The sequence below is a fragment of the Mobula hypostoma genome, chromosome 4 (genome assembly GCF_963921235.1).
Source record: "Mobula hypostoma chromosome 4, sMobHyp1.1, whole genome shotgun sequence".
Lineage (NCBI taxonomy): Eukaryota > Metazoa > Chordata > Chondrichthyes > Myliobatiformes > Myliobatidae > Mobula > Mobula hypostoma.
In genome coordinates, this window is record NC_086100.1 from 67,172,395 (window position 1) to 67,196,738 (window position 24,344).

The 24,344-nt window shown below is 40.7% G+C and overlaps 1 protein-coding gene across 2 annotated transcripts in view; it reads right to left on the minus strand.

Annotated features, from left to right (window-relative positions):
* pxylp1 (2-phosphoxylose phosphatase 1) overlaps positions 1 to 24,344 on the minus strand; it is a 225,308-nt gene that overhangs the window by 107,026 nt on the left and 93,938 nt on the right. Inside the window, exon 3 of one of the 2 annotated variants that reach the window (XM_063044917.1) lies at positions 8,040 to 8,165. The exons of the other annotated variant lie outside the window; for it this stretch is intronic. Coding sequence (XP_062900987.1) covers positions 8,040 to 8,165 — 126 coding nt within the window. The remainder of the gene's footprint in view (positions 1 to 8,039; positions 8,166 to 24,344) is intronic. 2 annotated transcript variants of the gene reach the window in all.

Sequence of the window (24,344 nt, forward strand, 5' to 3'; positions counted from 1 at the left end):
TAACTTTCTAATCTTCTTGGCCCTATGCCAATTTGCACGTGGCTCATGTAGTAATCCAGATATTACTACCTTTTTAGTTCTGCTTTTTAATTTAGTCTCTAGCTGCTCTAATTCCCTCAGCAGAATGTCTTTCCTTGCTGGCTGTGAGGAAACCTTTGGCTTCACCAACAATAGTAGGACCCTTGACAACAATGATGTACAGAGAAATCTTCAGATCCAAGTCTGTAGCTCTCTACAAGTGGTCACACAAGTTGATAGGATGGTAAAGAAGGCATATGGCATACTTGCATTATTAGTCAAGATACTGAGTTTGAGAGTTAGTGAGTTATGTTGCAGCTTTATAAAACTTTGATTAGGATGCACCTGAAATATTGCATTTGATTCTAACCACTCCATTACAGGAAAGAGGAGGCGGCTGTGGAAAGGGCACAGAAGAGGCTTACTAGATTGTTTCCTGGTTTAGAGTGCATGTGCTTCAACGAGAGGTTGGACAAAATAGAATTGTTTTCTTTGGAGTGGTGGAGGCCAAGGGGGGACTGATAGACATCTATAAAATTATGAGAGGCGTAGATAGAGTAGACAGCTGGCATCTTCTCCCCAGAGCTGAAAAATCTAATACTGAAGATCATGCATTTAAGGTGGTGGGAAACAATGTTCGAAGTAGATGTACTGGACATCTTTTTAAACCAGAAAATGCATTGGCAGAGGTGGTAGAAGGGATAGATACTGCAGAGACTTTTAAAAGCTCTTTGATAACCACTAGAATATGCAGAAAATGGAAGGATATGGATCACTAGAAGCAGAAGGACCAATCTGATGACATTACCAAAAGTTAATAGGTTGGAAACTAAGAAGTTCCTGGACAAGGAACACCCTGACAGGAAAAAAGGAAATAGATCTAGAGGAATCTAAAAGCTGAAGTCCAGCAAAAAAACTCATTCTGACAGAATGCATAATAAGTGGAAGGAGCTCTGGCGATCCAGCATCCAGCCAACAAACACAACATAGATTCTTCAGTGCTGTCAAGATCATGTCATTCATCTGCGAAAGAAAAGCATGCATAATCATAATCAGCTTAAAAGAAAGGAAGTGCATAATTTTATAATCTCTCCTACCAAACATAAACAAAGTCATGTCTTGGCGCCTTTGCAAACAGCATGATTTTTTTCTCCAGTCCCACTGAAGGGTCTTGTCCCGAAACATCGACTGTACTCTTTTCCATAGAAGCTGCCTAATCTGCTGAGTTCCTCCAGCGTATTTTGTGTACAGGATGAGCACGGCACTCTTCAACCTTCATCATTTTGGCTTGAGAGCTACAATCAGTCCAGGACCTGCCATTACAGATTCCATTGTGGTCCTCGTCTTAAGCATCCAGAAGACAAAGGCACTTTTCAAGGTCAGTGTGATGGCCAAGGCTTTCCAAAATAATGATTTCCTGATATTTCAAGGAAGCCGAACATCTGCTTTTAGAACAAGTTGGTGAGCTACGAGCCTCAACTAATTCCATCTCCTGTGAAGTTCTGAGTATCAGCTGCTCATCTCAACTCCCATCTCAGCTTCAAAACAAGTAGCATCACTGCTGATTGCAGGTCACGATAACCTCTCAGTCCATACCATGAACAAGTCCTTCACTCAAGCAGATGAGAAAGCAGGCAAGGTTTCTCACAGTGTTCCTGCTTATACATTTCTCTTGTCTTGGCCTCAGCCTCCTCAATGCTTCTTTCTTCTTGCCTGACTTTTACTGGCAAGTGCCAAACACATGAAGGTCTCAGAAGCCAAGAATCCACTTTCAGTTACTTGAATTGAGGAGATCAACATATTAAAAATCTATGAATTGCTTCCACTCACATACTCAGACACAGTCCAACATGTTGTAGATTAATGTGTGATTTATAACTTCACCAAATTCACACACACCCAGGCACTCACCCACTTTTATGTTTCCTTTTTTGAATGATCTACTTTTATTTTTATTCAAGGTTTAAAACAGACTGGAATTGAGGACATTAGAGTTAGTAAGAGATTCCATTGCAGCATTAGGATACAGCTAGGATAAAGGGAATGAGCAAAATATTCTGGGATAGAAGTAAGAAATAGAACATAAAACATAGAACACAGTACAGTGTAGTACACACCTTTGACACACAGTGCCGTGCCAACATTTTAATCTACTCCAAGGTCAAGCTAATCCATCCCTCCCACATAGTTCTCCATTTTTCTTTCTTCCGTTTGCTTCCACTTACACGTTCGCTTATATAAAAATAAAAATAAAACGGGAAGTCTTACTCAATGTTAAGGGCACATAGGAAAAAAAAAATTGTTTTGTAAAACAACAGGAAGAACAAAAGCTGTCAGTTATAAATTATGTCTACAATTGTCCGAGAAAGTTTCAAGTACACTGAAGATTTTTGGTACTAAATTCTCCTTCACTGCATGTTTAATCCAGCAATAATTGAGACTGAGTTGAATTAAGTTCTGCAACACCTGTGGCTATGAAAATATAGGAAATATATAAAGAAGAATTAAAAATCTGATGATATTTGAGATGAAAATCTTTGGTTATAAGTGATTAAGGAAACTTATTAAAACAGTGAAAGCTAAGAAAAAAAAATTCAACCATGACAAGACTATAAGTTGAGCAAAAAACAGAAAAAAATGTCGGAGGAACTCAACAAGTCAGGCAGCATCTATGCAGAGGAATAAAAAGTCAACATTTCAGACCAAGACCCTTTTCCCACTTCCCACTGTCAGTGAGTTAGTAACAAAAACACAGTTGTGCCGCAATCAATATTCTTCAGAGAAAGAAATCTGATGGCCTTGCCCAATCTCAATTGTGTGTGACTCCAGCTTCAGAGTCATGTTATTATTTCTTAACTGTATGTGAAATAATTGGCAAGGCACTCAATTCAAAGGTAATTAGGAACACGCACAAAACGCTGGAGGGACTCAACAGGTTGGGCAGCATCCATGGAAATGAACAGTCAACGTTTCGGGCCGAGACCCTTTGTCAGGACAGAAACGTTGATTGTTCATTTCCACGGATGCTGCCCGACATGCTGAGCTCCTCCAGCGTTTTGTGTGTGTTGCTTTGACCCCAGTATCTGCAGAGAATTTTGTGTTAAGGATAATTAGGAAGTGGGGATAAATTCTGATCTGGCTGCACAATCACATGCTATGTCCAGCCAACACTGTCCAAACATAGAAAACATCAAACATAGAAAACCTACAGCACAATGCAGGCCCATTCCACACCCTCACCACTCTCTGCGCAAAAAGCTTGCCCCTGACATCTCCGTCATACCTACTTCCAAGCTCCTTAAAACTGTGCCCTCTCGTGTTAGCGATTTCAGCCCTGGGACTCTAACTATCCACACGATCAATCAAACGTATACACTTATCTAACTTAGTTATTGTATTCTCCATTGACATTGCCTGACCCACTGAATATTCCAGCATTTTCTATTTTTCCTTTGAGAAATTCTTTTTTTTTATAATTTTTTAATTCAATTTTCAAACTTGATTACATGGAATAATAATATCTACCCTCCCCCCTCTCCTTAACCCTTCCCCCCGATACATACCCCTACCTAAAAGAAAGAAAAAGAAAAAAAAACAGAAAAAAAGAAAGAAAGAAAGACTGCCTGGATATTGGAAGGTCTCCACATGCTCCATGGGATTAGAAATAAATTTAATATATGTATTTGTTTCTTTCCCCAAAGGACCAACATCTTTATCATCGGAGCACCTATATATACAATCCTATCTTTTGTAAATAAGGGCACCAAATATTCAAAAATGTATCATATTTATTGATGTGGTCAACAATATGGCACTTAATTGTATAAGATATCTCAATAGTAAAATGATTTTATTTAAGTATCATAAATAAAAACACACACATTCTGGTAAAGGAGGGTTTAAAACTGATGTTAGATCAGTGCAGAAAAATAATAATGGTTCATTTACTTGTTCTTGTGTTTCAGTGGAAACAAATTGGTCTCATAGTTGTCTGGTGCTTTTTTGTCAACCAATAAATTTTGAGTGATGCAAGGAATGATGCAATGTTGGAATAAATTCAAATCAGCTTCTGAATACTCTGAGAGATTGTATAATGTATTAACCTGGAGGTCCTGACGAATGAGTTCACCACCTGAAATGCCAGCCAAAAAGTGCAAGTTTATTAAATAAATAGATCTGAAATGAAAAAGCTCTTGACAGCAGCTGTAACTTGGAAACTACAGTATTGTTGTAGCAAGTAATACAATGCCCTTCAGTTAAGGTAATTTGTTTTCCTTACTCACTCCAACTACTTTGCAACTCAAGATCTGCAGCAATGTAATTGACTTTCACCTGCCTTCTGACCTACTTTAACAAGCTATTTGAGTTCAAGTGCAATTCAAGACAGGCAGAAGATACCTTTTTGAGACCACCCATAAATGAATAAGAAATAAAGCTTAACAGCAATGTGAATCAACTTCCGCCACAAGGCCATGTTTTCAATGTGTTCCTGTTTGAAACAGTTATGTCCATCTTCCAAGATAAAATTGGTTAGTCTTTTGCATTAGCTTGACCAGCTGAGGGAGGATGAATAAATTTTGGGGTATAAAAGAACACAAAGATGGAATAATGGAATTAACTCAGAGATTTACAGGACCTTTATACTTTATCTTTTATTGTCGCCAAACAATTGATACTAGAATGTACAATCATAGCGATATTTCATTTTGCGCTTCCCGCTCCCTGGATTACAAATAGATAGTAAATATTATAAGTTTAAATTATAAATCATAAATAGAAAATATAAAAATGGAAAGTAAGGTAGTGCGAAAAAACCGAGAGGCAGGTCCGGATATTTGGAGGGTACGGCCCAGATCCGGGTCAGGATCCGTTCAGCAGTCTTACCACAGTTAGAAAGAAGCTGTTCCCAAATCTGGCCGTATGAGTCTTCAAGCTCCTGAGCCTTCTCCCAGAGGGAAGAGGGACAAAAAGTGTGTTGGCTGGGTGGGTCGTGTCCTTGATTATCCTGGCAGCACTGCTCCGACAGCATGCGGTGTAAAGTGAGTCCAAGGACAGAAGATTGGTTTGTGTGATGTGCTGCGCCATGTTCATGATCTTCTGCAGCTTCTTCCGGTCTTGGGCAGGACAACTTCCATACCAGGTTGTGATGCACCCTAGAAAAATGCTTTCTACGGACCCTCTATAAAAATTAGTGAGGGTTTCAGGGGTCTGGCCAAGTTTCTTTAGTTTTCTCAGGAAGTAAAGGCGCTGGTGGGCCTTCTTGGCAGTGGACTCTGCTTGGTTGGACCAAGTCAGGTCATTTGTGATATTGACCCCGAGGAACTTAAAGCTTTTGATCTGTTCCACTTGCACACCACCGATGTAAATTGGGTCGTGTGGTCTGCTACTCCTTCTGAAGTCAACAACCAATTCCTTCATCTTGCTGATGTTGAGGGATAGGTTATTGTCTTCACTCCATGCCACCAGGTTCTTAATTTCCTCTCTGTACCCAAACTCATCATTACCTGAGATACGGTCTACAATTGTTGTGTCATCAGCAAACATATTAGATTATGAGAACACTCAGTCCTCTTTTATTGTCATTTAGAAATGCAAACATGCATTAAGAAATGATACAATGTTTCTCCGGAGTGATATCATAGAAAACAGGACAGACCAAAGACTAACACTGACAGAACCACATAATTATAACATATAGTTACAGCAGTGCAAAGCAATACCATAATTTGATAAAGAACAGACCATAGGCACAGTAAAAAAAGAAGTCTCAAAGTCCTGAGTCGATCAACTCCCGAGTCCCCGATAGCAGGCAGCAAAAGGGAGAAACTCCCTGCCATAAACCTCCAGGCACCATCAACTTGCCGATACCTTGGAAGCAGCCAACCCCAGCCAATATATTGAGTTCGATGGAAACTTGGCTACACAGTCATGGGTGTACAGTGAGTACAGCAGGGGGCTGAGTACACAGCCTTGTGGGGCACCGGTGCTCAGAGTGATTGTAGAGGAGAGCTTGTCCCCTATTTTTACAGCCTGGGTCCTGTCTGTGAGGAAGTTGAAGATCCAGCTGCAGATCTGAGTGCTAAGGCCCAGGAGATTACAAAAGCAGGGAGGAGTGTAGGAAATGGTAAAGTGCTTCGACTACTTCAGGTCAATCTAAACGAACATCACAGCCAATGACCCCACTCTCAAAAACCACCTCCTTCACCAAAGCACTAGTATCAGCAATTTTATACTTTTTTTATTGCTAACTTCTCCCAGGTCAAACCTTAAATTATTAACTGAATGCGTTAACATGGTTCATAAATCTAAACATGGAGAAAATGGGAAGAATTTCTCTTGTATGCAGTCATGAAAGAAAATTATCTAGCATGCTTCCCATGCCATTGTACGGCACAGGTAATAACATTTGTAAATAGGCAACACCATTGGACAAAATACCATGCAATCAAATATTATCCCAATGAATGCCTGTAGTATATCCAACCTGAATTGAAACTCTTTTGTATGGGGTGTGTTGGCAACAAAAGCATAATTTCCTTAGGATTTCTAAGACACATTGCCAGCTCAACTTATCAATAAAATTGAACTTAAAAGTATTACCTTTTAGTATATTCATGCAAATCCCCATCTATCCATCCAATAATCAAAAACCTGAAATGTAACATTGACCAACTACTTCCAGGTCAAACAAGATCTTCCTATCCAATTTAGAAGCTACTTTTCATAACCGGTCAGCAGATGGCAATAGTCACATTCTTTATCATCCAAAAGGTACAGAACTTATTTACTCAATTTTTATTCCTAAATACAGTTAAAGTGATCTTAAAATCTATTCATCTTATCCATACTCTAGTTACTAAATATACTTAGTTTATTCCCCAGACCAGTTTCAGCAAAATTAAAAATCTATTACCACTGCAACTTAATTGATTTCCAAACTGGCAATTGTTCCTCATTTATTTCTACATAATTCAAGCAATGGCTCAAAATGCAAACATCATTAGTACAGAGCAAAGCAAATAGAATATTAAAGCAACAGAGAGGTGCTACAGCATATATCAGTCTTCAATAAAGTTTGTTTTGAAGAGTAATTGGGGAAACATGGGCTTTTCAGGGTCAAAAATAAGTCGATATATAAAGAAAATAAGACTGTCAATTGTGTAGAGTTAAAACTGAACATTAAACTAAGATTGAGAACAATCAGTTCTGAATTCAAACAAATGAAAGACAAATTTATCAGGAAACCCCTTACACAATAAAGATCAATATGGTTCCATGATCAAAAGAGTTTTCAGCAGACTTGTGAATGTGGAAACTCTGAGAATGATCAAGAAGCAAGTTGGTGCAACTGATTAAATAAGATGAAAATCACCTGGATTCTGCAATAGGTACACAATCTGCTCTCCTGAGTGACAAACCTGAAATTAACACTCAACATACAGTAACCTAGATATTTTGCATAGAACCAATATATTATGAGAAGAACATTAAATTAGAAGTCTGATCACTGTGCAAGCAACACACACTCCCTCCACATCGCAAGTCTCACTCAACCCCTGAATCTCTCTCAACTATCACCCTACTTCCCCACCACCTCCATGATAAACGACTGTAATTTACCCATTTTCCACTTCCAAATCTCTAATGAAATAACGAGTTAATTCTAAAGGAAACCCTTGCCCAAAACCGGCATTGACACCCCACACACTGTTGTTTTAAGAGACCTTTTGAGACTCAGAACACCTTCTGGCCAATGTAAAACTCTATCTCACTACGGTGTAAGGCTACTTTGATCTCTACCAATGGCAGTAAGAATCCAAGGGTTCTTCCCTATATACTAATATTTTTAATAATCACAGAAATACATTTTAGTCAATTTAAAGTTTTGTATAAAACCTAGCTGTAATTATTCAAACTGTTCCTGCTTTTAATTATCTTGCAATCATTCTGATCCAAGCCAACTGCAACTTAATGCTCTGCATTCAGTTGTTAAGTTGGATCAGAGTGGGTCTCACACGCACCTGCTCTTGGACCATTTCTGCGCCCTGGTTTCTCCTGGACTCTCCAGCGCGGGTTTCCCACTCGCCTTTCTCTAGCTCTCCTATCTCCAGCTGGTCTCATGCTGACTCCTCTGCGTGTTGAGGATGCTGCGCAAAAATACAAACATGCTGCATGAAAGCAAATGGAATTTGAAAGTCACCACTATTGAAAAAAGGGCCAAAATGCTACTGAATCATGGAATGAGGATTGAGTGCTCATACACAATTACATTTTACAGACACTTCTTTCATCCTTTCTGTTGCTTCTCTCCTGTCCCAGAAAGCTGATACTTCCCTTCCTCCTGCTCCAAAAATATATGTGGATACATACTTTTCTATGACAACAAAGTCAAAAAAAAACCCTTACCATCATTCCCTTTCAAAGGGACACAGAGGGATCCAAAATCCGTTGACACCCATATTCACAGTATTAAGGAATATTTTATGAAGAAATGCTTAATAATTTCATCGGGTGTATTTCATGACATCTGACGAATGCTATTTGACTTTGTCTCATTATCCAACTCTCCAACTCCCTTGCATCCTTCAAGGTATAAAAATCAGCAGCATGTCCATTTAATGTTTAAAAAATACAATTAAATTCCTCCAGCAAAATACATCTTTCTTATGTAACAAGCAATCTTCTGAAGGAACTCAGCAAGTCAAGCATCATCTGTGGGAGGAAAGGAACTGTCAATGTTGGGTTCAAACCTCAGATATGTTGTTTGACCTGCTGAATTCCTCCAGCAGATCGTTACTCCACATTTCAACATCAGCACCCTCTGGTGTCTTCATTTTGCCCATTCTGGGAGTATCGATTTGATTGTTTAAAATAGTTTCATGGAATAATTTCTTTTGATAATGGTTCACATCCTAAAAACATTCACTAAAACCCAAACAGTGCACAGATGTGCTTCAGCTTTTTATTGAACAGAGCAAACAGTCTGCATTTGAAATGCATTTAAATTCATTTTTTCTTCATAATTGCAATTCAGGAATATTCAAAGTTTATCACTAGCCTATGCCAGTCTTCATTGCTATAATAATACCAATAGTCCTCCTAATAGTCAATGATGTAAATCACATACACTATCTGAAGTACTGGTGAGGCCTCACTTGGAATATTTTGAACAGTTTTGGGTCCCTTATCTTAGAAAGGATGTGCTGACATGGAATGGTGAAAGGCCTTAATAGACTGGATGTGAAGAGGATGTTTCCTATGGTGGGAGGGTCTAGGACCAGAGGACACAGCCTCAGAAAAGAGAGGCATCCTTTTAGAATGGAGAAGAGGTGGAATTTCTTTAGCCAGAGAGTGGTGAATCTGTGGAATTTTTTGGCTTCGGCAGCTGAGGAGGCCAAGTCTCTATGTACATTTAAGGCAGAGTTTGATAGATTCTTGATTGGTCAGGGCATGAAGGGATACGGGGAGAAGGCAGGATATTGGGGCTGAGGGGAAAAGTTATCAGCCATTATGAAATGGAGGAGCAGACCCGATGGGCCAACTGCGCTAATTCTATATCTTTTGGTCTTATCTGAGCAATGCATGTACGGCAACTAACATTTTATGCCGAAATAATATTATATGAAAATAAAGACAATTTTTATACTTAACCAAGAAATAGAAAAGTTGCTATCAGATCAGAAATGAATTCTAAATTTCAAAGGGTCCTGTCTCCAGTTTATCACTTATAATTTCCAGCAAATAACCTAATCTTACAAAAACACAGTCCCCACTATAACATAGTTTACAAAAGAATTAAAATTACATTTTCAAACAATGATTTTTTTAAAAACTACAAATCTCTACCCTTTTCTAATGACTTTCACATACTTTATACATACTTTTTCTCCCTTCACCCCTCCTAAACAATCTAAATACTTTTTTGAATACTCATGATTTAATTAGCAAATATTCTTTAATTAGCATTTTATTTCTCAGACATGGCTCATCCCTCTCATCTTAACTAGTGTCAAAATGATTACAAAACCACAAAGGCACCATTTCTGATAATCCTCAGTAAACATCACATGGAAATTATTACACCAAAGTTGCATTACTCACTGTATAATTCCTATTGCATTTTGACACTTCTTTTCCAGCAAGCACCTAAAAGTTACAATAATGAAACTTCTTTGCACGAGTGACTTTGGGAAGAACAAGTTAATTATTGTTTGAAGTTATCACATTCAATTCAGATCTAATGCTCAAGGTTGTCAGTTGGATGCTAACCAAGAGGCTGCTTTGTGCTGAAATGCATTGAGTTTTCTTAAAGATGTTGGAACTACACTCATCCAGGCAGTGTATAGTATTTTATCATAATCTTGACTAATACCTTCTACTTGGTCAGTAGAATGTTTTCACCATGTCACAAGGTGACTCACTGAACATAGAATGCTTGAGGTTTCCCTGTTCTTGTAGTCACAAGATTTACGTATACAAGATCCTGTTTTTGTATTACAGGTTTCCCCCACCATCCGAAGGTAGAGCATTCCTATGAAATGGTTCGTAAACCGAAATGTCGTAAAGCGAAGAAGCAATTACCATTTATTTATATGGGAAAATTTTGTGAGTGTTCGCAGACCCAAAAATAACCTACCAAATCATGCCAAATAACACATAAAACCTAAAATAACAGTAACATATAGTAAAAGCAGGAATGATATGATAAATACACAGCATATATAAAGTAGAAATACTTCTCTACAACGACTGCCTGCACAGATCTCCGTAGCGAAAATCTCACGCAAGCGCTGTTGGCATAAACACGCTCTCCAGTAACCTTTAAACTATGAAGCTGCCAAATCTACCAAATAACACGTAAAAATACACAGCCTTTATAAAGTAGAAATAATGTATGTACAGTGTAGTATCACTTACAGGAATTGGGAAGACATTGAGCACACTGATGATGGTGTGTTAGACTGAGTCGTTGCAGGCTGGGTGGTGCAGTGGCCCCCACCCTCCAGGCTGCCGACTGATACATTGCCGTGAAGCACGCAGGGGTAGCCGGGAGGCACACAGCACATCGTTAAGAAAAAAGCCGAAATAAACATGCTAATTAATTAGGTGCTGCCCAGCTCGTAAATGTCAGCGCAGATCAGAGGCGATTGCCGATTGCATTGGCACTGATCTGGGCCGACAATTACGTCTAGGCGGCACCTAATTAATTAGCATGTTTATTTCAGCTTTTTTCTTAAAGATGTGCTGTGTGCCTCCTGGCTACCGCTACATTCTCTGCGAATCAGTACAGTATCTGTCCGGGGCCCCGGGGCTGGGGTGGTGGGACACGGGGGTGTCATCTCATCGTCGATCAGGGCAGGCAGCTCATCTTCTCCTATGACTGCCTACCTCGATGTCGAAGGTCGAGGTTTGTCGTCTGCTGTAGCTGATGTGAAAGGCTTGCTTGACTGCTGAGCCTCAAGCATTTTTCTATCACACAGTTCTTTGTAAGGACTCAAAACATCCTGCAAATATCCCCTAAGTCTACGTACCCTTTCAAAATTAAAGTCGTACTTTATCATGGCAGCGAAAATCTCACCCAGTTGCTTCACGTTCAGTTCCTGAACGACTTCACTTTCGCTACTGCATTCGGTTTCGATTGTTATCCTTTCCTCTTCCAATTGCATCAGCTCTTCATCTATCAGTTCTCGGTCATGGGATGCCAAAACCTCTTCAACATCATCTTCGTCAGCTTCCACAAGCCAAACTCACTTTGTCCTTGCTTCGCTCACCATGATTGAAACGCTTAATTATGTCTAGTTTTACACTAAGTGTAACACCCTTACAAGCTCTTTTAGGCTTTTCCGACACCTTAGAACTTATCTCGCTAATGGCTGCTCAATGAAATGCGTTAAAGCAATGCCGTTCCGAATCCGGGGGAGAGCAGCTGCTCGGGGTGCGCGCTGCCTTTCTTCGTAACAGTGAAAACACCTTCTGAAAGCGAAAACAGGGTACTAATAATGTAGGCCTTTCGTAACAGTGAGTTTTCGTAAAGCAAAGGTTCGAAAAACGGGGGACACCTGTATAGGATTATATCCAGATCTTGTGGTGCAACCTCTTCTACATCACTGAGACATGACATGGATTGGGTGACCACTTTGTCAAACACCTTTGCTCCATCTGTCAAAAAAGGCGGGATTTTCAGGTGACCACCCATTTCAACTCAACTTCCCTTTCCAACATGTCAGTCTATGGTTCCTCTACTGCCACAATGAGGCACAATGTTCTTTTCTCCCTGCTGCCATCATGTAGAAGGTACAAGAGCTTCAGGACTTGCATCACCAAGTTCAAGAACAGTTCTTACCCCACAACCATCATGCTCTTGAACAAAGGGGATAACTTCACTCGCTTGCTCATTCATTGAGGTGTTCCCACAACCAATGACCTCACTTTAAGGATTCTTTATCTTGTTATTTCATGTTCTCATTATTTATGGCTATTTATTTATACTTGCATTTGCATTACTTGTTGTCTTCTGCACTCAAGTTGATCTTTCAGTGATCCTGTTATAATTACTATTCTATAGATTTGCTGAGTATGCCCACAGGAAAATGAATCTCATGGTTGTAAATGGTGATATTTATGTACATTGATTATAAAAGTTACTTTAAACTTTGAGGCCACTCTGAGGTTGGAAGAACAACAACTCATTCCATTTGGGTAGCCTCCAATGTGAAGGCATGAACATCGATTTCTCTAACTTCCAATGATTTCTTCCCCTCCCCCTTCTCTCTTTGCATTCCCCAGTCTGGTTCCCCTCTCACTCCTTTTCCCTTCACCTCACTCCGGTGTCCCTCCTTCTTCCCTTTCTCTTATGGTCCACTCTCCTTTCCAATCAAGTTCCTTCTTCTTCAGCCCTTTATGTCTTCCATTCATCACCTCTAGCTGCTTACTTAATTCCCCCTCCCCCACTAACTGACCTTTCTCCAAACCTGGTTTCATCAATCACCTGCCCCAAAATGTCAACTATTTATTCCCCTCCATAGGTGTTGTCTGACCTGCTGAGTTCCTGCAGCATTTTCTATGTGTTGCTCAAGATTGTCAGCATCTGCAGAAACTCTTGTGTTTATGTAATAGTTCTACTTTTGTGCACAGCATAGATCTGAACAGTTTTGCACTTTATCTGGTAAATAGCGTGTTTACTGTGAATGCACAGGACCATTATGACTAGAAGAGCAGCTGCTTCTAAAGCATTTTTCTGGCACTTCAGCTGGGATGCCATCCGGACATATAACCTTTACTATATCTAGACCACATTGTAATTTCTTCAAAGTGTGGAGATTATCAAATTGGCCTTGGATAACTTGTGGTTGTGGTAATAACCCTAAGAGAAAGAAAATGGATCATCCACTCAGCACAAAACAAATATGTGTCTTTTTTTGTCTGTGTTAGGTTTTGTCTGCATTGAGGATGCAATATTCATGCTGCTTCCTCTCCTAATGCTTAATTCTCCAAGGCTACTGATCACTGGATGACACAGGCCTGCAGAGCTTTGAACAGACTAGAGTGTATTTCTTTCCTCACCTGCTGCACACACTGCTCACCATAAATGGTTCCTTTGATATAGCTCCATCATCTAATTTTCAGCTACGTGTTGTGTTATTTCTGGCAGGCTCTCTTACACTATCCATTGAACAAGTATTGATGGGAAAAGGCAGGTTATGAGGTTACAGATTTTCATTAAATATATGTCTGGTACTGCTAATGGCACAAATAGCTCCTGGATGCCCAGTTTTTAAGTCCATATCATTTGGCAAAGGAGATACTGTCCAAAGTGGGCAAAAACCTTTTACCTTTAAAGAGATGTGCATGCTCATTTCCAAAAACCCATCATGGACAGTTGCATCTGTGACAGAGAGTCTGATGGGAATGAGATCATACAGTTTTGCCCATAGCGTTACTTCATTTAGCACCTGCTACAGAACCAGTCTGGCAGCTCGATCAGTAATGGTACTTGAAAGAATTGTTGAACATTGGATAGGTAAAGTGATGATTAAAAAACCAAGATCTTTAACGATGAACATTTTAAATTAAAATAGAAAGTATTGGAAATACTCAGCAGGTTTGTTATCACCTGTGGAGAGAGAAGCTAAAGGTAGGGAAGCAAAGGGCTGGGGAGATCAAAGGAAAACATCTATAATAGGGTGGAGACTGAGAGAGGCTGAATGCCAGGGAGGGAGTGGTGAAGAATTGTTAGTCACAGCTAAGGAGAGGATATACAGATAAAAGGAGATAAATTAAAAATAGAGGCAGAGAGAAAAAATGATGCAAGCAATGCTGGAACTGAGAGACACAGATGATGAAAAATAATTTATTTATTTATTTATTGGGATACAGCACAGAATAGCCTCTTTCAGTCCTTTGAGACATACCATCCAACAACCCCCAATTTAATCCTAGCCTATTAATGGGACAATTTACAATGACCAAATAACCTATGAACCAGAATGTCTTTGGACTGTGGAAGGAAATTGGAGCACCTGGAGAAAACATGCACTTTCCATAAGGAAGGCATTCAGACTCCGTACAGATGTTGTCGGAATTGAACTCCGAATTCCATCACCCCAACTGTAATAGTGTCATGCTAACTGCTACACTACTGTAACGCCCCAATCTGACATCAAATGGAGCACACTGGACATGCCCAACAGGTCAGGCAGCATCTGTGGAAAGAGTAAAATAAAGTTACTCTTAAGAATTAATCTTTGATTGGTGCTTGTCGACTGGAAAGGTTAGCTATCTGAAATTGCTGAATTCAATGTTAAGTGCCTACTCCTCCAGCTTATATTCAGCTTTGTTGGAATAGTTCATAACACCAAAGACAGGGAGGTCAGTGAGGGAGCAGAATAGTGAATTAATGCGACAATGATTGAAAGCTCCAGGTCACCCCCAGAAACTGAATACAATGTTCTGCAAAGCCATCACCCATTCCTCATTTGCTTTGTTCATTGTCAAGAAGATATCATTGACACCAAATGCTCTACACTTAAGCCTGATTTATACTTCTGCATCAACACGACACCGTAACCTACGCAAGTGACCAACGCACATTGTGAGCATTTATACTTGTGCGTTGGTGTGTCTGCGTCGCTCTGCAATTTGGGCACATCACGGATGCGCACACACCTGCCCGTGCAAGGCTTCATGGTCATGGTAGACTTTCTCGGTGTAAACAAGAAGCGAGCGTCTTTGTTCGCAAAAGCAAAATGTGTCCTCCATAATTTCAGAGGTCTGTAAAGCTTTATGGAAAGCATTGCAGCCAGAGTTCCTTCCCTGCCCTTCAGTCACCCTATGGGAAGCTATTGCAGCGTAGGAGGAAATGCGATGCTACCAAGTGGACCAATCACAGTTGTTGCGTCTGCGTTGCCTGACGTGCGGTTACATTTTGGGAGCGGTGCGCGTCACGGCAACGCAGGCTCTGGCATAGGGTTCCTCGTCGGCTTTGCATAGGGTTTGTGGCGATGCAGTACTTATGGCGTCGCGCTGACGTAGAAGTATAAATCAGGCTTAAGTTGGAACGAGCTGCTTTATCTGAAAGGAATATTAGATAAAGCAGCTTGTTCCAACTTGGATGGTGGGAAGCAAAGGAGTAAAAGGCAAGTATTGGACCTCCTGTCGTTACAAGAGAAGAAATTGCTATTGTTGGAGATGGAAGAGTGAACAAGCGAGTAATGGAGGCAACATTCTCTTTGGAATACTGAGAAGGAAATTGTTTTTCTCTCCATATAGATGCTGCCTAAACTACCAACGCTTTTTCAGCATTCCCTATTTTATTTCTGATCTTTAACATCTTCAGCATATTAAATGCCATTGGTTCAGCATTATTTCCTTTCTCCTTCTATCTTAATTCCTCATCATTGAGCTGCACCTTCTGACAGCTCAGATGTGATTAAAATGCCTCTCTCAGTCAACAGCATCACCTATGGGTATTACACAAAATGCAGGTGGAACTCAGCAAATCAGGCAGCATCTATAGAGGTGAATAAATCATTGACATTTCAGGTGGAGACTCTTTGTGACAACTTAAAGTTGCAGTAATCAAGAATTAATGATGAGGCAAATTATTAAAGTTGATGCTTCCATCTTATAATGAGATACTTAATCTTTCATAGCATGAACCTCATTCAATGTGCAATTTATACAACATCATCATGCTTAAAGCTGCTGGCAACCTTTTACGAAGACAAAAATCCGGAGGTTGTCAAGCATATTTGTATGTTACTCCTCATGGTGGAAATTATGTTATTGCAGCCAAGGTGATAATGGAGGGACCAATGAAGGTATTTACATACCACATACTCCTTCGCTCTCCCTGGTTCTTCACTGAATCCTCTTCTGACTCACAACATGCAGATAGCATAATTACAAACTTCTTAAGATCTTTTTTGTCCTTTTTGATAGCATTTCATTTGAGATGCTCAAGAATTGCTGCCTTCCCACTGAGAGGAGGAAGGAGATGGGGAAAATAATCACTTGATGTTATAAGCACCAGCTCAGAGACTTCGCACCATGCTTACTTTAGAGAGCAAGATAGAGGATGATATGCACAGTAAGACATTGGACAGGTGCTCAACTGCACAGAGAAATCACAGTGCAGGTGAAATGAGGGCTCCTTTGACGGACAAGACTACAAAGGAAAACTGAAGCATCTGCTGCACTGGAAAAGGTGCATGAGCACATGTATACTGCTAACGATCACGGATAAGAATTGTGTCCATTTGTCACAGAGTATTCTGAAAAGTAGAGCCACAATAATGCAGGGTCTCATGACCAGCACTGAAGGTGAGAAGAGGGTGTGAGGTAGTCTGCCATTTTTGTCAACTCTACAGAACAACAGACTGACTCTGAATTTACCTCATTACAGTTCTTGGAACTTTGCTGTATGGGAATAAACTGCAGGATTTGCCAAAAGAAACTACTATAACTACAGCTTAGAATAATTCGCTGTCTGTGAAGTCCTGTTATTTCAAAGACACTATATAGATAGAGAGTACTTACTGTATATAGTAACCAGAGTTTTCCAAAATTATGCCATATACTATTAAAACTCTAACCTGAACTTCTGCAAAAATTCTGCGGCTAAATCAGTGCCAGACAAAAAGCTCTCAGTGATAATTCAGCAAATCTGCATAACCTCTGCTAGTTGAACCCTGTGTTTTTCCTACAAAGATAAATTCAACCCCATAGCATGGGCTCTCACAATACATCCATACAGGGCGTGGATTGACACGTGGAATTATGACGTTGTAGCAACTACTGAAACTTGGCTACAGGAGGGGCAGGACTGGCAGCTCAATATTCCAGGGTTCCGATGTTTCAGATGTGATCGAGGCAGAGGAATGAAAGGTGGGGGAGTGGCATTGCTTGTTAGGGAAAATATTACAGCAGTGCTGAGGCAGGACAGATTAGAGGGCTTGTCTACTGAGTCCTTGTGGGTGGAGCTGAGAAACAGGAAAGGTGTGGCCACATTAGTGGGATTGTATTATAGACCACCCAATAGTCAAAGAGAATTGGAAGTGCAAACCTGCAGAGAGATAGCAGGCAACTGCAGGAAACATAAAGTTGTGGTGGTAGGGGATTTTAATTTTCCATATATTGATTGGGTCTCCCATACTGTTAGGGGTCTAGATGGCTTAGAGTTTGTAAAATGTGTTCAGGAAAGTTTTCTAAATCAATATATAGAGGGACCAACTAGAGGGGATGCAATATTGGATCTCCTGTTAGGAAACGAGTTAGGACAAGTGACAGAAGTCTGTGTAGGGGAGCACTTTGGTTCCAGTGATCATAACACCATTAGTTTCAACTTGATCATGGACAAGGATAGATCTGGTCCTAGGGTTGAGGTTCTTAACTGGAAGAAGGCCAAATTTGAAGAAATGAGAAAGGATCTAAAAAGCGTGGATTGGGACAGGTTGTTCTCTGGCATGGATGTGATCGGTAGGTGGGAAGCCTTCAAAGGAGAGATTTTGAGAGTGCAGAATTTGTATGTTCCTGTCAGGATTAAAGGCAAGGTGAATAGGAATAAGGAACCTTGGTTCTCAAGGGATATTGCAACTCTGATAAAGAAGAAGAGGGAGTTGTATGAGTGTATAGGAAGCAGGGAGTAAATAAGGTGCTTGAGGAGTATAAGAAGTGTAAGAAAATACTTAAGAAAGAAATCAGGAGGGCTAAAAGAAGACATGAGGTTGCCTTGGCAGTCAAAGTGAAGGATAATCCAAAGAGCTTTTACAGGTATATTAAGAGCAAAAGTATTGTAAGGGATAAAATTGGTCCTCTTGAAGATCAGAGTAGTCGGCTATGTGCGGAACCAAAGGAAATGGGGGAGATCTTAAATAGGTTTTTTGCATCTGTATTTACTAAGGAAACTGGCATGAAGTCTATGGAATTAAGGGAAACAAGTAGTGAGATCATGGAAACTATACAGATCGAAAAGGAGGAGGTCCTTGCTGTCTTGAGGAAAACTAAAGTGGATAAATCCCCGGGACCTGACAGGGTGTTCCCTCGGACCGTGAAGGAGACTAGTGTTGAAATTGCAGGGGCCCTGGCTGAAATATTTAAAATGTCGCTGTCTACAGGTGAGGTGCCAGAGGATTGGAGAGTGGCTCATGTGGTTCCGTTGTTTAAAAAAGGATCGAAAAGTAATCCGGGAAATTATAGGCCAGTAAGTTTAACGTCGGTAGTAGGTAAGTTATTGGAGGGAGTACTAAGAGACAGAATCTACAAGCATTTGGATAGACAGGGACTTATTAGGGAGAGTCAACATGACTTTGTGCGTGGTAGGTCATGTTTGACCAATCTATTGGAGTTTTTCGAGGAGGTTACCAGGAAAGTGGATGAAGGGAAGGCAGTGGATATTATCTACATGGACTTCAGTAAGGCCTTTGACAAGGTCCCACATGGGAGGTTAGTTAGGAAAATTCAGTCACTAGGTATACGTGGAGAGGTGGTAAATTGGATTAGACATTGGCTCAATGGAAGAAGCCAAAGAGTGGTAGTAGAGAACTGCTTCTCCGAGTGGAGGCCTGTGACTAGTGGTGTGCCACAGGGATCAGTGCTGGGTCCATTGTTATTTGTCATCTATATCAATGATCTGGATGATAATGTGGTAAATTGGATCAGCAAGTTTGCTGATGATACAAAGATTGGAGGTGTGGTAGACAGTCAGGAAGATTTTCAGAGCCTGCAAAGGGACTTAGACCAGCTGGAAAAATGGGCTGAAAAATGGCAGATGGAGTTTAATACTGACAAGTGTGAGGTATTGCACCTTGGAAGGACAAACCAACGTAGAACATACAGGGTTAATGGTAAGGCACTGAGGAGTGCAGTGGAACAGAGGGATCTGGGAATACAGATACAAAATTCCCTAAGAGTGGCGTCACAGGTAGATAGGGTCGTAAAGAGAGCTTTTGGTACATTGGCCTTTATTAATCAAAGTATTGAGTATAAGAGCTGGAATGTTATGATGAGGTTGTATAAGGCATTGGTGAGGCCGAATCTGGAGTATTGTGTTCAGTTTTGGTCACCAAATTACAGGAAGGATATAAATAAGGTTGAAAGAGTGCAGAGAAGGTTTACAAGGATGTTGCCGGGACTTGAGAAACTCAGTTACAGAGAAAGGTTGAATAGGTTGGGACTTTATTCCCTGGAACATAGAAGAATGAGGGGAGATTTGATAGAGGTATATAAAATTATGATGGGTAAAGATAGAGTGAATGCAAGCAGGCTTTTTCCACTGAGGTAAGGGGAGAAAAAAACCAGAGGACATGGGTTAAAGTTGAGGGGGAAAAGTTTAAAGGGAACATTGGGGGGGCTTCTTCACACAGAGAGTGGTGGGAGTATGGCAGGTCAGTGGGACTAGGCAGAAAATGGTTCGGCACAGCCAAGAAGGGCCAAAAGGCCTGTTTCTGTGCTGTAGTTTCTATGGTTTCTACCCTGACTAACTAAATACTTATCAATCTCCCCCTTAAACACCCTCAATGATCGGACCTCCACAGCTGTATGTGGCAACGAATTCCATAAATCCACGACCCTCTGGCTAAAAAAATTTCTCCTCATCTCTGTTTAAAATGGGTAGCCTCTAATTCTAAGATTGTGGCCTCTTGTCCTGGACTCACCCACCAAGGGAAACAGCCTTTTCACATCTACTCTGTCCAACCCTTTCAACATTCGATATGATTCTGTGAGATCCCCTCTCATTCTTCTATACTCTAATAAATACAGTCCAAGAGCCAACAAATGCTGCTCATATGTTAGCCCCTGAATTCCAGGAATCATCCTCGTAAATCTTCTCTGAACTCTCTCCAACATCAGAACATCCCTTCTAAGACAGGGGGCCCAAAACTGCACACAGTATTCCAAATGAGGTCTCACCAGTGCCCCATAGAGCCTCATCAACACCTCCTTACTCATATACACTATTCCTCTTGAAATGAATGCCAACATAGCATTTGCTTCCTTACTGCCGATCCAACCTGGTGGTTAACCTTTAGGGTATCCTGCACGAGGATCCCCAAGTCCCTTTGCACTTCCAATTTTTGAATTTTCTCCCCATCTAAATAATAATCTGCCCAATTATTTCTTCTTCCAAAATGTACAACCGTACATTTCTCAACATTGTATCTCATCTGCCATTTCTTTGCCCACTCTCCTAAACTGACCAAGTCTCCCTGCAATCTTTCCATTTCTTCAACACTTCCTGCTCCTCCACCTATCTCGATGTCATCCGCAAATTTAGCCACAAAACCATTTAATCCATAATCTAAATCATCTATATACATTGTAAAAAGAAGCGGCCCCAACACCGACCCCTGCGGAACACCACTAGTAACTGGCAATCAATCAGAATAAGATCCCTCTATTCCCACCTTTTGCTTTCTGCCTATCAGCCAATGCTCCACCCATTCCAATATCTTTCCTGTAATTCCATGGGCTCTCATCTTATTAAGCAGCGTCTTATGCGGCACCTTATCGAAGGCCTTTTGAAAATCCAAATACACAACATCCACAGCCTCTCCCTTGTCAATCTTATTTGAGATTACCTCAAAAAATTCCAATAGGTTGGTGAGGCAGGATCTTCCCTTCATGAAACCATGCTGGCTTGGGCCTATCTTGTCATGCACCTCAAGGTATTTCATAACCTCGTCCTTGAGGATCGACTCCAATAACTTTCCAACTATCGATGTCAGACTGATAGGTCTGTAATTTTCTTTTTGCTGCGTCCCTCCTTTCTTAAGCAGCGGAACTACATTTGCAACCTTGCAGTCCTCCGGAACCATGCCAGAGCCTATTCATTCCTGGAAGATCATTTCCAATGCCTCCACAATCTCCAAAGTCACCTCCTTCAGAACCTGTGTGTGCACCTCATCCGATCCGGGAGACTCATCTATTCTTAGTCCATTTAGCTTCCCAAGCACTTTCTCTCTAGTAATCTGACTGTACCTAATTCTATTCCCTGAGACCTCTGGCTATCAGGTATGTTGCTAATGTCTTCCACTGTGAAGACTGATGCAAAATACTCATTTAGTTCCTCTGCCATCTCTTTGTTACCCATTATAATTTCTCCAGCATCATTTTCAATCGGTCCTATATCTACCCATGTCACTCTTTTACTCTTCATATATTTAAAAAAAACTCTCAGTATCCTTTTTTATGTTAATTGCCAACTTCCTTTCATAATTCATCTTTTCTTTCCTAATGACTTTCTTAGTTTCCTTCTGTAAGTTTTTAAAAGTCATCCACTCCCTCAGTATTCCCACTAATTTTAGCTTCCTTGTACGCCATCTCTTTTGCTTTTATTTTAGCCTCAACCTCTCTCATTAGCCACATTTGTGCCACTTTTCCATTCGTGATTTTCTTTTTTCTTGGAATATATTTTTCCTGCATTTTCCTTATTTCTTGTAGGAATTTCATCCAATTCTGCTCTACCGTCCTTCCATCTAGCTTACTTTTCCAATCGACTTGGGACAGTTCCTCTCTCATACCACTGTAATTTCCTTTGTTCCACTGAAATATCGATACACCTGATACGAGCTTCTCCTTTTCAAATTTAAAACTGAACTCAATCATATTATGATCACTACTTCCAAGGGGTTCCATTACCTCCAGCTCCCTAATCGCCACAGGTTCATTACACAACACCCAATCCAAAACAGCCGATTCCCTGGTGGGCCTATGGACAAGCTGCTCCAAAAAGCCATCCTGTAGACATTCTACAAGTTAGTTAATGCAATGGCATGTCAACCAAAGTGCATCTAGTCAGAGGCAAGAATCACTTTTATTGTCCTCATGTCTCCTTTCCAATGATTGTCAGTGAGAGTACACAAAGCTGTTTTCTGCCAAGATTGGTGAAAATCCAGTAAAGCCAGAATGAGGAGATGGCAATTTAAATTAAAAGCATAGTTTTAGATATCATTAAAAGGAAGATATCTGAAATTCAATTTGGTCATTAGAAATAATATTTACATTATATCTCCAAATTGGCCAAACACTATGATCATATATAAAGTAAAAGTCTTTTATCAAACTACAAATAAAAAGATTTTCTGCAGACAGTTAAATCCGATCCTTTTAATATTTTGTCACTGAGGATTATACGAAGTTTAATGCTGACCAAATGTAATCTCCTTAGGAATGATAGATGCTAATACCAATCTAAATAAAATTTATTCATGCACAGTGAATGATTCTGACCTTGTTTATACTGAATTCTTCACCTGCAAGAAAACGGAATTAAAAAGTGGCCACATGGAGATAGAAACATGAGGAAATCCGCAGATGCTGGAAATTCAAGCAATACACATAAAAAATGCTGGTGAATGCAGCAGGCCAGGCAGCACCTATAGGAAGAAGTACAGTCGATGTTTTGGGCCGAGACCCTTTGTCAGGTCGGTAATTATCTGCCAATTTTCTCAATAAAATAGTTAACAACCTTCTCATGATAGAGATCAATTGTTGCAATGTTTGATTTGTCAAATTCATCAACAATAATTAGAAAAACTCTTCATTACATTCTTCTAAAAGCCTAACTAGCAGAATTTCAAACAGTCTGACTGGATGGAGTCCCTGACAAGTCCTTAGATCCTGTGCCGATCAGCTGATGGTGGTATCTGCAAACATATGGGTCCAGAGGATGTTCACAAGAATGATTTGGGGAATGAAAGGGTTAACATACAAGGAGCGTTTGATGGATCTGGGCCTATACTCTCTGGAGTTTAGAAGAAGAGTGAGGAGAGATCTCATTGAATCTATCAAATGTTGAAGGTCCTAGTGTTACATACCCTGTAACTGGGTTGCCAAACCAGCAGAAATGGATCACTCAGTTGGAGTCTGGAGTACTAGAACTAAGAAAGTTTTATTAAAGAAACAAGCAACACAGTAATCGAAAGGATAATAAATGCAACAGTTCAGCGATTATCAACACACATGTGCACAGAATTAAGATAACAGCATCAATCAAGCTCTATCGTTGTCTAGGGGTAAATGACCAAATTTCAAAGTGACTCAAAGTTCAGTCCAGTTTAGTAGTTCAGTTCACAGTAATCGTTGCCATGGCGATGGACAACGTGGGGGAAGAGAGAGAGAGAACAGGAACAACTGATCATTCAGACACGGCTTCACTCACAGACCGACGATATGGCTCACAAGCAGGTTTTGGGCAGGTCCTTGGTGATGTCACCTGAGGTCACCGACTGTGACCCCTCCTCCAGATGCGGTCGATCCTCTGCAGTGAACCCGGCACCCAGGCAAGGGCGGACACACACCGGGTTCCCGCTGATCGTACCTTTCCACCCTGGCCGTTGAGGCGTACCGCTTCCAGTGTCTCGTTACCTCGGGTGGCGTGTGTCCTGCCTTAGCGAACCTGTCCCTTTTTATCCCCCTGCTGGGGCATCGCCTGTCCATCACTTCAAACAGTTCAGGGTTCAAAGGGGGGAGCCGCTCCAGACAGCTCTCTCTCCCCCGTCCCTTCATTACACATCTCCAGACGCTGCTCCATTGTTCCTTATCTCTCCTTCCCCTGAGGGCAGGTGGCAGACCACTTGCTGATGTCACTGATGCTAACCCAGGCCAGCAAACATCTTAATTTTATGTGTATTCTCGTCACACTAGACAGAGTGGATGTGGAGAGGATATTTCCTATAGTGGGGGAGTCTAGGACCACCACCTCAGATCAGAGGGGCAACCATTTTGAAGAGATGAGGAAAAATTTCTTTAGCCAGAGGGTGGTGAATCCATGGAATTCATTGCTGCAGATGGCTGTGGAGGCCAGGTCATTGGGTATATTTAAAGCA